Source organism: Budorcas taxicolor, chromosome 6 (genome assembly GCF_023091745.1).
Source record: "Budorcas taxicolor isolate Tak-1 chromosome 6, Takin1.1, whole genome shotgun sequence".
Lineage (NCBI taxonomy): Eukaryota > Metazoa > Chordata > Mammalia > Artiodactyla > Bovidae > Budorcas > Budorcas taxicolor.
Window position 1 is genome coordinate 89,289,302 of NC_068915.1, and position 15,822 is coordinate 89,305,123.

Below are 15,822 nucleotides of genomic sequence, written 5' to 3' on the forward strand. Positions count from 1 at the left end.
TCTATTTTGGCCCTGTCTTCTTAGACTTTTAATTCTTACTATCACTAAAAATCATATGTCACAAGATGACAGTTAACGCATCTGGATATTCAGATGATAGAAGAAAGCCTCTGATGATACCAAACAGATTACCCTATTCTGGTTAAGGGATGTAGTGTGAAAATGAGTAAATCACATTCCAGACACAGTGTCCTCCAGAGGCACGCTGATGGAATAAAGATGGACACAAATTCTTTAATTCTCCTCCCATTGGGAAGTGGTGTCTCTACCCCTCCTTTTCAATCTAAGTGGATTCTGTCACTTCCTGACCAATAGAATATGACAGAAGCAACATTGTGCTAGTTTCCAGGTTCCATCCTCAAGCAATGGGTGCCTTCTATTTCCTGCCACTTGGAACACTCACTCCTGGATTGGAATACTCACTCCTGGAAGCCAGCTACGGGGCTGTGAGAAGTCCAAGCTGCACGGAGAGGCCACATATGTGTGCTCTAGTCAGCATCCCCAGACGAGCTCAACTGCAGGCCTGTGAATGCACCACCTCGGACAACCAGCGATGTCACAGGTTGAGATGCTTCAAACTGCAGCCACTAATTGACTCCATTCATATGAAAAACCCCCAGGAAGATCCATCCAGCTGAGCTCAGTCAACTCACACAACTGTGGAACATAATAATAAGTTGTTGGTTTAAGACACTGAGTTTAGAAATGATTTGTTAACTTATAGCAAAAAAAAAAAAAAAAAAATTGGAGCACTAGCTATCGTTAGCTGATATTGTTGCACCTGAAATAAAATTTGAAAAGAGTTATAAAAAATAGATGGTGACATCACTTTTCTGTAGAGCTATCTTTCAAATTCAAATGGAGAAACTGAAAAGAATGTACGGTTTCTTACCATTCCAAGTTATATACAGACATGATGAATCAAAGAAACCAAGAAAAAATCAAAGCAGGATAGTCTTTTATGTTTGGAAATGATAAGATACTACTTTGCACACAGCACTTTACAGTCTACCACAACCCTGAGAAAAATGGATATTACCATTTCACGTTTTGTCTTTTTTATCCTCCTTCCCTCCCTCACTTCCTTGTCTCTGCCTCCATCTTCCTAGTTGTTTTCACTCCACTGCACTCACCCTCAACAGAAACCTGTTTTATCTCCATAATCTCCCCATGCTATTTATAGTACATGAAATACAAAAGGAGGCTGCTCAAGCTGGGTCCATTTGAAGTCTGCTAAGCAATCCAGCGACTTCACTTTCACTTTTCACTTTCATGCATTGGAGAAGGAACTGGCAACCCACTCCAGTGTTCTTGCCTGGAGAATCGCAGGGACGGGGGAGCCTGGTGGGCTGCCGTCTGTGGGGTCGCACAGAGTCAGACACGACTTAAGCGACTTAGCAGCAGCAGCAGCAGCAAGCAGTCTCTAAGGTAAAAGGGTAAACCCTAGCAGGATTTCATCCAGCGATACCCTCATGTGCTATCTTTCCATGACAACAAAAATACCGGATGTATAAATCTTTGTTATGCTCAAGGACAAAGTTTAAGTATTTTCCAGTGTCTTACAACTCTGTTTTGCTTCTAGGTGTCCCAAAGTTGATCACATCTGATATGGTTAAGGAAGGTGCTGCTGTAATCGACGTTGGTATCAACTATGTCCATGACCCAATCACAGGAAAGACAAAACTCGTTGGAGATGTGGACTTTGAAGGTAATAAACTGCATCTCTTTTGACAAGTGAAGAAAAACAGAGGTTCAACTTTGCATGTTTTGATAGTTGAAAGAGAGATTTTCTATTTGATTGGGGCATTACTTTTTTATAATGTTTTTTAAGATTATTTATTTTGGCTGTGCTGGATCTTTGTTGCTTCACAGACATTTCTCTAGTTGCAGTGAGCAGGGGCTACTCTTCATTGTGTTGCACAGGCTTCTCATTGCAGTGGTTTCTCTTGTGGAGCACAGATTCTAGGCTTGCAGGCTTCAGTAGTTGCAGCTCACAGGCTGTAGAGCACTGGCTCAGTAGTTGTGGCACATGGGCTTAGTTGCTCCACAGCACGTGGGATCTTCCTAGACCAGGGTTTGAACCGTGTCCCTTGCATTGGCAGGTCGATTCTTAACCACTAGAGCATCAGGGAAGCCCAGATTTGGGCATTATTATTAATTATTACATTAATCTTTCCTCTGATGGAAAAGAGTTTAATGACACTCACATATTTCCTTCCTCTGCCTGATTTCTTTCCTTCACTTCTTCCTTCCTACTTTCCTTCTTTCTTTCTTTCTGTCCTTCCTTCTATCCTTCCTTTCCTCTTCTTCCTTCTTGGGAGAAAAATATAATGACATCATTAACATTTAGTTTTAAGATTAAATTCCTTGTAGTGCAGTTTTCTTAGTGCAGTTTTGTTGTTTTGACTGTTGGGAGCGTATCTCTGTCCTTCATCATCCATGCTTTATACTCAGCCATTCATTTTCAGTGCCAGAAGCTGTCTTGGGATATGTTTGCTAGCCCTCACTATATTTCAGATCTAAATAGTTCCCTGGATAGTTCAAGTCAGTTTCCCTCACTTGTGTTTTAAAGAGGATGAGAAAGAGGAGTTAGGTTAACGTTACTATGGCCAATGAAAGAGACAAAGCAGCCAATGTGTAGGAACAAAAGAAATTCTAACCCAATGCCTTAGCTGTATAGATGAAGAAACTTAACCGCGAGATATATTTTTAGATGCCTGACCCCCAATCCAATTTTACTTCCAGTATCTTTGTCAAATACTTACCTGCATTGGGCTTTTCAATATAATTGAGGAATCTTAGCTATCTAATAATACATGCATATAATAAAGTAGAGATATTTTCATATTAGACATATTTTGTATATCGGATTGGTCGTTCTGTCCAAAAAAGCAGGATCATGCAAGAACTTCCTTAAGTTAAAAGTGTGTCTTTACAGACAAATTGAAAGGGAAAATCATGCTCTTTTTTAAAAAATAATTCAAACTTCACATTTTCTCTTGGAATTTGGTCATTAGCTGATGATTTGCCCAATCCTATAGTGGTAGGTAATACAAATGACTATGCAGACTCAGAAGCGTCCTTCTGAGTAAGGTATTGGCCCTTGAATGTGAGATTTCAGGGTGCATCAGGGACCAGGTCCAAGTAGGGAAGCTAAGCCTGGTACTAAAAAGAAAAGGGAAATCTGAAGACAAACGCTCTGGAGACAGAATGATGAAGAGAGCAAAGTACACATGGACCTTATCATCGGCTGCCCCCACAGGCTGTCATTCATGGAGCCCTGCCAACCTAGCAAGGTGGCTCCCCAACTGAGCATGTATGTCTGTGTGTATGTGTGTGTCCAAACTGACCTCTTTAGGAAATGACCCCTTTTCTTTATTTAATTTTTCATGTTCAATCACTAATGTCAGATATCTATAACATATTTGAATTTCTTAACTTGAAATATCAAGTACGGATAGATTTCATTTTAAAAGTTTACCTTTTTTTTTTTTTTGCAGTCATTCTGCTTCTGGATTACATTATAGTTACTGTGTGTTTATTGCAAAATCACCACACACTTATTATGCATCCAGATGGCATCGACAGCACATGACAACCAGCTCAATGCAAGAAAGCAGGATATTAAACACAGCTCACAACCTTGCATGTACTTGTGGGGCAAGCTGACCTAGCTGGCATTTGGCAGTGTTTTATAAGACCCTTCTCCTATATGATATTTCATTCAATTCAGATTTTATGAAAACATTTTTTTTAAATGAGCATTGTGGGGTGGGTGCATATGCTGTCACATGTTGATATACAATCCCTTGGTAGTATCTATTAAATTACAGTTATGTGTATCTAACTATATAATGAAACAAAAAAGGACATGACTGTGAGAGACTAATATAAGGAAGAGCACTGGGCTGAGAGGCTGCAGAGGTGCTCTGAGACCTATTATTGCAACCCATTAACTTAGCAACCTCTCTGTCCAACAATGTTGTTATCGGTTGACAGCAATGATGGCAATTGTTCCTTCCAGCTCTAACACTTGGGTGTATCTTGGACATTCAGCTGAGTGTTGCCACATGACTGTGTAAAAACATAGAAACTTTCAGAAAGTCAGGTTTTTCTGATCCTATCATAAAACATGCCTATATGATTTATAAAATTACTCTTGTCGCCCTGCTGGTTCATGGAGCCAGAGCCCTAAGACCTGGACTTGGTAAAGAAGGCCTTACCGGTGAGGCCATGACTCAGTCACCCAGAGGAGCACGCAAGTGATAGGTTTTGACATGCTGCTCTTCAGATTGTTCATCAGGACTTAACCTGAGGTGAGGGATGATCCCGAAGCTGAGAGGGAGGGACTTTCACGTGGGTTCTACTGCAAAACTTATAGGTAGCAGTCAGCTGTAAATTGCCACAGGGAAATTGTGGCTGATTTGTGAGTATCGATGAAAGTTTCATTATAACTATAGCCAAGACAGATAAACCAGATACAGGTAAAATGCAGAGCTGAAGTAAATGGTCCTTGCAGAAATCTTGGCTCACTTATAAAGGAAACAGGATGACCTACTTCAAGTAGATTACTTCAGTGGGAATGATTTTTAAAGAATAATTTCATCCACGACCCCCTTTAGGTATTACTGGAAATATGTAAATAATTGCAGAATATTTTACAAATTCAGTGATTTATAGAACCAGGTGCCGTTTAGTCTATTTTCTTTCTAAGAAAATACACATGCCTATATGTATTCTGCTTCATTATTAGATGTTTTGACCTCATTTTTAAATCAGGCTTCTCTCTAAGAAGACTGATATTTTATATCAAATACAACATGAAGGTTGCATCACACTTACTATAGTTCTTGACAAAAGAGAACATAAAAACACCCTAAATATTTCCTTTTGACTTTGAGGTCAGATTTTTCTTTGGGTTTAGATATGTTTTCCTCTAAACTGCATCTTCCTTCATCCGCTAGGGTTTCCTGCTCTTATTTCTGTGTTCTCATAGCCAGTGTTTGTGAAGTGCTTATAGGGTACTAGGTATTGTTCTCAGCCTTTTACATATGAATAACCCTATAAGCATGTATTGTTTAATTTTGATTCAGTTATTATGATAACCCTATAAGGTAGGTATTGTTATGCCAACTACACACTGGCACTAGCCATCTGCCTCCACAAGGATTAAATCATGAGCTGCTGCAGCTGCTGACCTTCAACATTCCCTGAAAGGAGTTCAGGGTGGAGATAGAAATGAGGCACTGTGTGATCTGGGAACAACTGGCAGAACAGGTCTTCAGATAGAGATTTTCAGAAGATTTTATGAGCCCAATTCTTGCATCTCCTCGTGGCTAGAAAAGCACTAAAACCCTTCATGGTGACATCTGCTCCTCGTGACTAGCAGTAATTTTCAGGAGACTAGCATCAACTTTCAACAAGCCTGATTACACGTACTGTCCCTTCACCAAAATCACTGACCTTTCCCCAGACTCGGTGGAGCAGTTTCTCAGAGCTATCTGAAATAGCTTTTGGGCTACAGTCCTCATTTTGCCTTTAATAAAACTTGTTCCTTGTCCAGTTTTAACTGTTGCTTCTTATCCTGCAAATAGGCTTCTTAGGAGATAGGTAAGATGGTCTGGTATTCCATCTCTTGAAGAATTTTCCAGTTTGTTGTGATCCACACAGTCAAATGTTTTAGCATAGTCACTGAAGCAGAAGTAGATGTTTTTCTGGAATTTTGTTTTTTCTGTGATCTGATAGATGTTGGCAATATGACCTCTTGTTCCTCTGCCTTTTTAAAATCCAGCTCGTACATCTAGAATTTCTCAGTTCATGTACTGCTGAAGCATAGCTTGAAGGATTTTGAGCATGTGAAGTGAGTGCAATTGTATGGCAGTTTGAACATTCTTTGGTATTGCCCTTCTTTGGGATTGGAATGAAACCTGTGGCCACTGCTGTGTTTTCCAAATTTGCTGGCATATTGAGTGCAGCACTTTCACAGCATCGTCTTTTAGGATTTGAAATAGCTCCACTGGAATTCCATCTCCTCCACTAGCTTTGTTCTTAGCAGTTCTTCCTAAGGCCCACTTGACTTCACACTCCAGGATGTCTGGCTCTAGGTGAGTGACCACACTGTCATGGTTATCCAGGCCATTAAGACCTTTTTTGGGTAATTCTGTGTATTCTTGCCACCTCTTCTTAATCTCTTCTGCTTCTGTTAGATCTTTGCTGTTTCTGTCCTTCATTGTGCCCATCTTTGCATGAAGTGTTCCTTGGTATCTCCAGCTTTCTTGAAGAGATCTCGCTTTTCCCCATTGTATTGTTTTCTTCTATTTCTTTGCACTCTTCACCTAAGGCTTTCTTACCACTTATTTTGACTATTGAGAAAGAGAAGCCTACATATTTCCCCTGGTTCAAGGACTAAGATTTTTGTGTGTATGCCCAGCTAGGAAAGATGAGTTACTTGCTGTTAGAACCTGCCTCTGGATATATACCCAAGACTGGGATTGCTGGATCTATTTTTAATTTTTTGAGGAACTCCATCCAGTTTTCAGCAGTGTTTGTACCAATTTACATTCGCATCTACAGTGCACAAGTGTTCCCTTTTTCTCCAGATCTTCTCTACCACTTGTTATTTCTTGTCTTTTTGACAAGTAGCCATTCTGACAAATGTGAGGTGATATCTCATTGTGGTTTTGATTTACATTTCTCTGATGATTGAGCAACATTTTATGTACCTATTGGTCACTTGTATATTTTCTTTGGAAAACATGTCCATTCAGTTCCTTGGCCCATTTTCTAATTGAGTTGTTTGAGTTTTATTTTTATATCTTTGCTATTGAGTCGTGTGAGTTCTTCATATATTTTGGTTATTAAATTCTTATCCAGTATGTGGTTTGCAATTGTAGGTTGCCATTTCACTCTGTTGTTAATTTTTCTGTGCTGGTGCTTTTTAGTTTGATGCTTCCCACTTGATTTTTACTTTTGTTGCTTGTGCTTTGGTGTCATAGCGAAAAACCTACTGCTAAGACCAATGTTAAGAGTTTCTTCCCTATGTTTTCTTCTAGGAGTTCTATGGTATGAGGTATTAAATAGAGTTTAATCCATTTTAAGTTAATTTTTGTGAATGCTGTGAGCTAGAGCCCTGATTTCATTTTTCTTCATGTGTTTATCCAGTTTCCCCCGTATCATTTTTTGAAGAGATTTTCCTTTTCCGATGAAGTGTTCTTGACTCCCTTGTCAAATGTTAGCTGACCCTATGTAGGGGATTTATTTCTGAGTTCTCAGTTCTCTTTCATTGGTCTGTGTGTCTGTTTTACTGCTTTCATTATTATATCTTTATATATTGTTTGCTTCCCAGGTGACTCAGTGGTGAAGAATCTGCCTGCTAATATAGGGGACGAAAGAGACACAGGTTCAATCCTTGGGTCAGGAATATTCCCTGAAGGAGGAAATGGCAACCCACTCCAGTATTCTTGCCTGGAAAATTCCACAGACAGAGAAGCCTGGTGGGCTATAGTCCATGGGGTTGCAGAGAGCTGGACACAACAGCACAAGCACAAAATATTGTTTGAAATGGGTCCTTCACCTTTGTTCTCAGGACTGCTTTAGCTATTTAGGGTCTTTGTGTTTCCATACAAATTTTAAGATTTTTTTTCTGTTTCTGTGAAAAATGCCATTGGAATTTTGATAGAGATTGAATCAAATATATTGACGGCTTTGGGTAGCATGTGAAGTGAAGTGAAAGTCACTCAGTCAAGTCTGACTCTTTGTGACCCCATGGACTATACAGTCCGTGGAATTCTCTAGGCCAGAATACTGGAGTGGGTAGCCTTTCCCTTCTCCAGGAGATCTTCCCAACCCAGGGATCAACCCCAGGTCTCCCACATTGCAGGTGGATTCTTTACCAGCTGAGCCACAAGGGAAGCTTATAGACATTTAAAAAAATATTATTTCTTCTAATTCATGAACATAGAATATCTTTCCATTTATTATTAGTGTCTTCTTCAATTTCTTTCATCAAAATCTTGCAGTTTTCATTGTATAGATCTTTCATTTCCTTGGTTAAGTTTATTCCTAAGTATTTTATTGTTTTATGAAGCTATAGTGAACAGGATAGTTTTCATTATTTCATATTCAGATTTCATTGTTATGTATAGTATCAACTACATTAAATCAACACTACTGATGTATGATCCAGCAATCCCACTTCTCTTATCCAAAGGAAATGAAAATAGGATACAGAAAAGATAGGTCTTGTTTAGTGTAGTTTTACTCATAAGAGCCAAGATATGAAAATAAGCTAAGCATCCCTCAATAGATGAATGGAGAGTCTGGGAGAGCAATGGGGCCAAGTGACCTTCTGGAGCTGTTACCTTGCCCTGTAGGTCACAGAGGGAGGCAGGGCCAGCGCCAGCTCCATAAGGTACCAGGGAAAACAGTGTTCATGATGGAGTCTGTGCTTGAACTTGAGAGATTTGTAGGTGAGGAGTGGGGTGGTCCTAGAGAGAGAGGGAAAAGGGGGCATCTAACCCAGCCACCCTGGGGCAGTAAGAGGAAAGAGAAGGTCAGGTGCTGGATCAGTTTGTCTGTCCATTCCTAGGTCTATAACTCACTCATTTCTTAACCTACCCCAGGAACAGGACACCTCCAGCCGTGGAGGGGATACACCAGCCAAGTCCTGCCCCTGTCAGTGATTTCTCTCTGGCCCATAATTCTCTGCACAGTAGAGGCCCAGCTGCTTCTCTGGCTTCTCACTACAGCCCTTTCTAAAAAATGCTGAGGAAGATGGTAGGAAGGGGAGAGGTGCTCAGGGCCCTCTCTGGAATCCCTGGAGGCCACAGAAGGGCTGGGGGTGGGATGCAGGGGGGTGGGGATGCCAAGTGTCAGGCATTGCTATGAGCATTTGGGATGCAACAGTGACTGACACAGGCAAAGTCCTTCCCGACAAAGAGCTTACCTTCTGGTTGGAGAAGACAGATAATAAATATATAATATAATATATTAGGAGAAGGCAATGGCACCCCACTCCAGTACTCTTGCCTGACAAATCCCATGGATGGAGGAGCCTGGTGGGCTTCAGTCCACGGAGTCGCTAAGAGTCAGACACAACTGAGCAACTTCACTTTCACTTTTCACTTTCATGCATTGGAGGAGGAAATGGCAACCCAGTCCAGTGTTCTTGCCTAGAGAATCCCAGGGACGGGGGAGCCTGGTGGGCTGCCATCTATGGGGTTGCACAGAATCGGGCACGACTGAAGCAACTTAGCAGCAGCAACAGCAGCATACTATATTAAGCAGTATTTAATGTTACAAGAATAAAACAATATGTGGGGGCCGGGGCTAGAGATTGATGGCCTTAGGTTGTTGAGAAAGAGTGGTCACAGCAGGCTAACTGCTGATCTGAACAAAGTCAAGTCGAGAGCCATGTGGATATATGGGGCAGGAACAGTCTAGACACATGGATGAGCAGGGTGAAAACCTTGAGGTACAATGCGCCTGCTGGTTTTGATGAGCTGAGGAAGGCCACTGTAACTGGGGACAAAATAAATAAGGGGAAGAATGCTGGGAAATAAAGAGGAAGCAGCAGGGGTACCACATCATGAATGGCCTTACATATCATGGAAAGGAATTTGAATTTTACTCTAAGTGCAGTGGAAAGCCATTGAGGATTTACGCCAAAGCCTTTGCAGGATATTTATGCATTTTTTTTTTTTGCATTTAACAAGATCATCCTGTTTTTTTGAATAACAAATCAACCTTAGAGAGGTGAGGATACCTGTTAGGGTACCTGTTAAGGTACCTGTTAGGATACCTGTTAGGGTACCTTAGAGAGGTGAGGTACCTGTTAGGGTACCTGTTAAGAACCCATTGTAATTATCCAGGTAAGAAATTATCCAAGATGGGGTGTGGACCCAGGTGGTAATGGTTGAAAGTATTAAGAGGTAGTTAGATGGTAGATAAAATTTAAAAGGAGAGTTAGAATGATTGGCTAAGTGATTAGATATAAAAGAAAGAGGAGAATTATTTATGACTCTAAGAGTTCTCAAATAGGCAGGAGTGAAGGTATTCTTTTGAGATGAGTTTGAAATGATCAGTGAATTTCATCTATTTATGTGTATATAGGGCAGAGAGTGGGCAGGAAAAAAATGGGGCTCTTTCCATGGGAAGGGAACAGCAGATCAAAAGGAAAGAGGAAAGATTCCAAAAGGCCTTATGTACTCAATAAGTGATCCAACATTGTTTGTTGAATAAGGAAAGTATGATATTCTAAATAATTGTGATTTGGTCCAAATAGTTATAGCCTTACCATGCATTCTTCAAAAGAATCTCCACTAGACAAATCTCTCCTAGAGCAAAAAGAACCCTATAATTTGGGACTCCATCTGGTCAGAATTATTCCTCAAAATTCAAATGCCGTAGTCAAAATATGAGGACAGAAGAGGATCCAGAATTACACAGAAGGTTCTGTTCTTATAAGAAACTACTATAAAGGAACTGAAACTCCTGAAGTTCTTTTCAAAGCAGCTTTTCATCTATATTTTCTCTTCTTTTACTATAGGTGCTTCCAGATGTCTTATTTATGCATGGAACTCTACATTCAAACCCTGAGAGTTACCTTTTGCTCCATGATCTCTTTATGTTATGTACACTATTTTATATAAGGCTATAATTTGGAGTTAGACTGATTTAGGTTTGAATTCTAGCTCTGTTGCTTAAAACAATTAGGATCTTGGCAAATCACTTCACCTCTCTGAGACTTGATTTTATCATCCAAAAAACTGAGATAATAATACCTATCTTATAGAGTTGTTATAAAGATTAAATGAAATAATCACCTCACATGAGCTAATGTATGAGACTTCCTGAGCATAATATCTGGCAAAAAACAGTGTATGTGTGTTTTTGTAAGTGCACATTATTCAGCCTTTCTCTCCATTCCCCCTAGAGTACTAACCTGGACATATGTAATTTCACCTTTCAATTACCACTCAGCTCCTCATTACTTTTCTGACCTCAGCTCTCTTCCAGTCAGATCTGTTGTCACCCAATAGTCCCCATCTTCTCCAAACTCCCATAGTAGGTCTCAATCTGCCCTACTCTTTCTGTTCTTAACCCTGTACTGCCTTACACTTTTATTTAGTCATCCGCTACTGAATTGTACTCCTCTGTAATGTAAGCTTCCTGTCCTCCATTGCTTTTGTATCTTGATCCCACACCAGGTCTCAACCTTCTCAACCATATCACTGGATATTGCATGATAATCCTGGATAACTTATAAATCTCTAGGGTTACTCTTACATTACAGAAATAATTCCTTATAGTTGCCTGAATGGGAACAAAAGCTCCCACTGAAGGTGGCATCTGACACATTATTAATCTACAGCAATCTAGGTTCAGTAGTGATACATCCACTGAATCATACATTGGTTTTTTCAGTGCACACTTCTCACTCAACACACCTTCAAGGTACCAGGGATTTGGCACACACAGATAGACCGAGTCCCTGTTCCCACAGAATTTATATTCTCTAGTGTGTGTTAGTCTCTCAGTCATGTCCTACTCTTTGCACCCTCTTGGACTGTAGCCCACCAGGCTCCTCTGTCCCTGGAATTCTCCAGTAAGAATACTGGAGTGGGTTGCCATGCCCTTCTCCAGGGTATCTTCCCAACCTAGGGATTGAACCTGGGTCTTCTGCACTGCAGGCAGACTCTTTACCATCTGAGCCACCAGGGAAGCACTATATTCTCTAGATTATATGTCAAAGTAACCATTTTTTGGAAGTGGCTTTGGTACTGTGTGTGCGTGCTAGGTTGCTCCAGTCATGTCCAACTCTTTGTGACCCTATGGATTATAGCTCACCAAACTCCTCTGTCCATGGGATTCTCCAGGCAAGAATACTTGAGTGGGTTGCCATGCCCTCCTTCAGGGGATAGTCCCGCTCCAGGGATTGAACCTGTGTCTCTAGGGTCTCCTGCATTGGCAGGCAGGAACTTTACCACTAGTGCCACCTGGGAAGCTGATTTTGGTACTACTTACTCTTAAATGTACATTCTAAAGCTGGGAGAGTAAGAGCATATTACCAGTTTCTAAGGAAATAAAGCTATTTTGGAATGAATCACTTTTAGAGAACTATTAATCTGTGGTGATATTATAAAGAACCAAAATTAAACTGAGTTTTCCATGTTAATAATTTAATTTGATGATGTATGTCTTACTCAGTTTGGGCTGCTATGACAAATTATCAAAGGTTAGGTGGCATAAAGAACAAATATTTATTTCTTATAGTTCTGGACACTGGTAGTCTAAGATCAGAGTGTCATCATACCCAGGTTCTGGTGAGAACCCCATTCTGAGTTATAGACAGCTAATTTCTCACTGTATCTTTACATGTCACAGAAATCATGATAGCACCCTGAATTTTTTTTTTAAGTACTGAAAGTTGGAACTCTAATGACTTAATCTTTTCCTAAAAGGTCCTGAGAATTTTGCAAAGAGATTGCACTGGTCATAGCAAACACCCTCTTCCAACAACGCAAGAGAAGACTCTACACATTGACATCACCAGATGGTCAATACTGAAATCAGATTGATTATATTCTTAGCAGCCAAAAATGAAGAAGTTCTATACAGTCAGCAAAAACAAGACCAGGAGCTGACGGTGGCTTAGATCCTGAGCTCCTATTGCTAAATTCAGACTTAAATTGAAGAAAGTAAGAAAACCAGTAGACCATTCAGGTATAACCTAAATCAAATTCCGTACAATTATACAGTGGAAGTGACAAATAGATTCAAGGGATTAGAACTGATAGAGTGCCTGAAGAACTATGGCTGGAGGTTCATGACACTGTACAGAAGGCAGTGATCAAGACCATCCTCAAGAAAAAGAAATGCAAAAAGCCAAAATGGTTGTCTGAAGAGGCCATACAAATAGCCGTGAAAAGAAGAGAAGCAAAAAGCAACGGAGAAAAGGAAACATATACCCATTTGAATGCAGAGTTCCAAAGAATAGCAAGCAGAGATAAGAAAGCGTTCCTCAGTGATCAATGCAAAGAAATAGAGGAAAACAATAGACTAGGAAAGACTAGAGATCTCTTCAAGAAAATTAGAGATACCAAGAGAACATTTCATGCAAAGATGGGCACAATAAAGGACATAAATTGTATGAACTTAAAAGAAGCAAATGATATTAAGAAGAAGTGGCAAGAATACACAGAAGAACTACACAAAAAAGATCTTCATGACACAGATAACCACAATGCTGTGATCACTCACCTAGAGCCAGACATCCTGGAATGCAAAAGTCAAGTGGGCCTTAGGAAGCATCACTACGAACAAAGCTAGTGGAGGAGATGGAATTCCAGTTGAGCTATTTCAAATGCTCAAAGATGATGCTGTGAAGGTGCTGCACTCAATATGCCAACAAATTTGGAAAACTCAGCAGTGGCTACAGGACTGGAAAAGGTCAGTTTGCATACCAATCCCAAAGAAAGGCAATACCAAAGAATGTTCAAAGTATACTTCATAATTGCACTTATCTCACAAGTGAGCAAGGTAATGCTCAAAATTCTCCAAGCTAGGCTTTAACAGTACATGAACCGTGAAATTCCAGATGTTTAAGCTGCATTTAGAAAAGGCAGAGGAACCAGAGATCAAATTGCCAACATTCACTGGATCATCAAAAAAGCAAGAGAGTTCCAGAAAAACATCTACTTAGACTTTATTGACTATGCCAAAACCTTTGACTATGTGGATCACAACAAACTGTGGAAAGTTCTTCAAGAGATGGGAATACCAAACCACCTTACCTGCCTCCTGAGAAATCTGGATGCAGGTCAAGAAGCAACAGTTAGAACTGGACATGGAACAACAGACTGGTTCCAAATCGGGAAAGGAGTATGTCAAGGCTGTATATTGTCATCCTGCTTATTTAACTTATATGCAGAGTACATCATGAGAAATGCTGGACTGGATGAAGCATTGAGCTGGAATCAAGATTTCCAGGAGAAATATGAATAACCTCAGATATGCAGATGACACCACCCTTATGGCAGAAAGTGAAGAAGAACTAAAGAGCCTCTTGATGAAAGTGAAAGAGAAGAGTGAAAAAGTTGGCTTAAAAGTCGACATTCAGAAAACTAAGATCATGGCATCCAGTCCAATCACTTAACGACAAATAGATGGGGAAATAATGAAAACAGTGAGAGACTTTATTTTTGGGGGCTCCAAAATCACTGCAGATGGTGCCTGCAGCCATGAGATTAAAAGATGCTTGCTCCTTGGAAGAAAAGTTATGACCAACCTAGACAGGATATTAAAAAGCAGAGACATTACTTTGCCAACAAATGTCCATCTAGTCAAAGCTTTGGTTTTTCCACTAGTCATGTATGGATGTGAGAATTGGACTATAAAGAAAGCTAATCCCTGAAGAATTGATGCTTTTGAACTATGCTGTTGGAGAAGACTCTTGAGAGTCCCTTGGACTGCAAGGAGATCCAATCAGTCCATGCTAAAGGGAATCAGTCCTGAATATTCATTGGAGGGACTGATGTTGAAGCTGAAACTCCAGTTCTTTGGACACCTGATGTGAAGAACTGACTCATTTGAAATGACCCTGATGCTGGGAATGATTGAAGACAGGAAGAGAAGGAGACAACAGAGGATGAGATGGTTGGATTGCATCACCAACTCAATGGACATGAGTTGTAGTAAGGTCCAGGAGTTGGTGATGGACAAGGAGGCCTTGTGTGCTGCAGTCCATGGGGTCACAAGGAGTCGGACATGACTGAGCAACTGAGCTGAACTGAACAGGTCCCACCTCCTAATATCATCATACTAGAGGGTAGGATTTAAATATATGAATTTTAAGGAATGCAAATATTCAGTCAATAATAATACAGTTGATCAGTCTGACTCAAAATATAAACTTTTCTTAGTGTTAGCTCAAAACTCCAATTTTAGTATAAAAGAAGATCTAACACTTTTAGGATAGATGGCAGATAGATAGGGAAACAGTGGAAACAGTGACAGACTTTATTTTGGGGGGGCTCCAAAATCACTGCAGCTGATGACTGCAGCCATGAAATTAAAAGACGCTTACTACTTGGAAGAAAAGTTATGACCAACCTAGACAGCATATTAAAAAGCAAAGACATTACTTTGCCAACAAAGGTCCATCTAGTCAAAGCTATGGTTTTTCCAGTAGTCATGTATGGATGTGAGAGTTGGACTATAAAGAAAGCTGATCTCTGAAGAAGTGATGCTTTTGAACTCTGGTTTTGGAGAAGACTCTTGAAAGTCCCTTGGACTGCAAGGAGATCCAACCAGTCCATCCTAAGAAAATCAGTTCTGACTATTCATTGGAAGAACTGATACTGAAGCTGAAACTCCAATACTTTGGCCACCTGATATGAAGAACTGACTCATTTGAAAAGACCCTGATGCTGGGAAAGATTGAAGGCAGGAGGAGAAGGAGATGCCAGAGGATGAAATGGTTGTATTGCATCACCAACTCAATGGACTTGAGTTTGGGTAAACTCTGAGAGTTGGTGATGGACATGAATGCCTGGCGTGCTTTAGTCCATGGGATCTCAAAGAGCTGGACATGACTGAGGGACTGAAGTGAACTGAACTGAACACTCTAGCCCAGAGGTGATCTCTTCCAGTCATTTTGAAAGAGCTGATGGAAACTGGCAAAAATCTCTGTTAGAGAGACTATTACTAACACTGTGGTCATCGTGCCAACCTGTCATTTCAGAAAACAGGTAGAACCACTGATGTTCACAATGAGATCGCGACCATTGAGCCAGCTGCCATCTTGCCAACATGGGCAAGAGG

At 40.4% G+C, this 15,822-nt stretch overlaps 1 protein-coding gene across 1 annotated transcript in view; it reads left to right on the forward strand.

Moving 5' to 3' along the window:
* Nucleotides 1–15,822, forward strand: part of MTHFD2L (methylenetetrahydrofolate dehydrogenase (NADP+ dependent) 2 like) — a 145,345-nt gene that overhangs the window by 116,427 nt on the left and 13,096 nt on the right. The window contains exon 7 of the mRNA XM_052642089.1: nt 1,583–1,708. Within this exon, the coding sequence (XP_052498049.1) occupies nt 1,583–1,708 (126 nt within the window). The remainder of the gene's footprint in view (nt 1–1,582; nt 1,709–15,822) is intronic.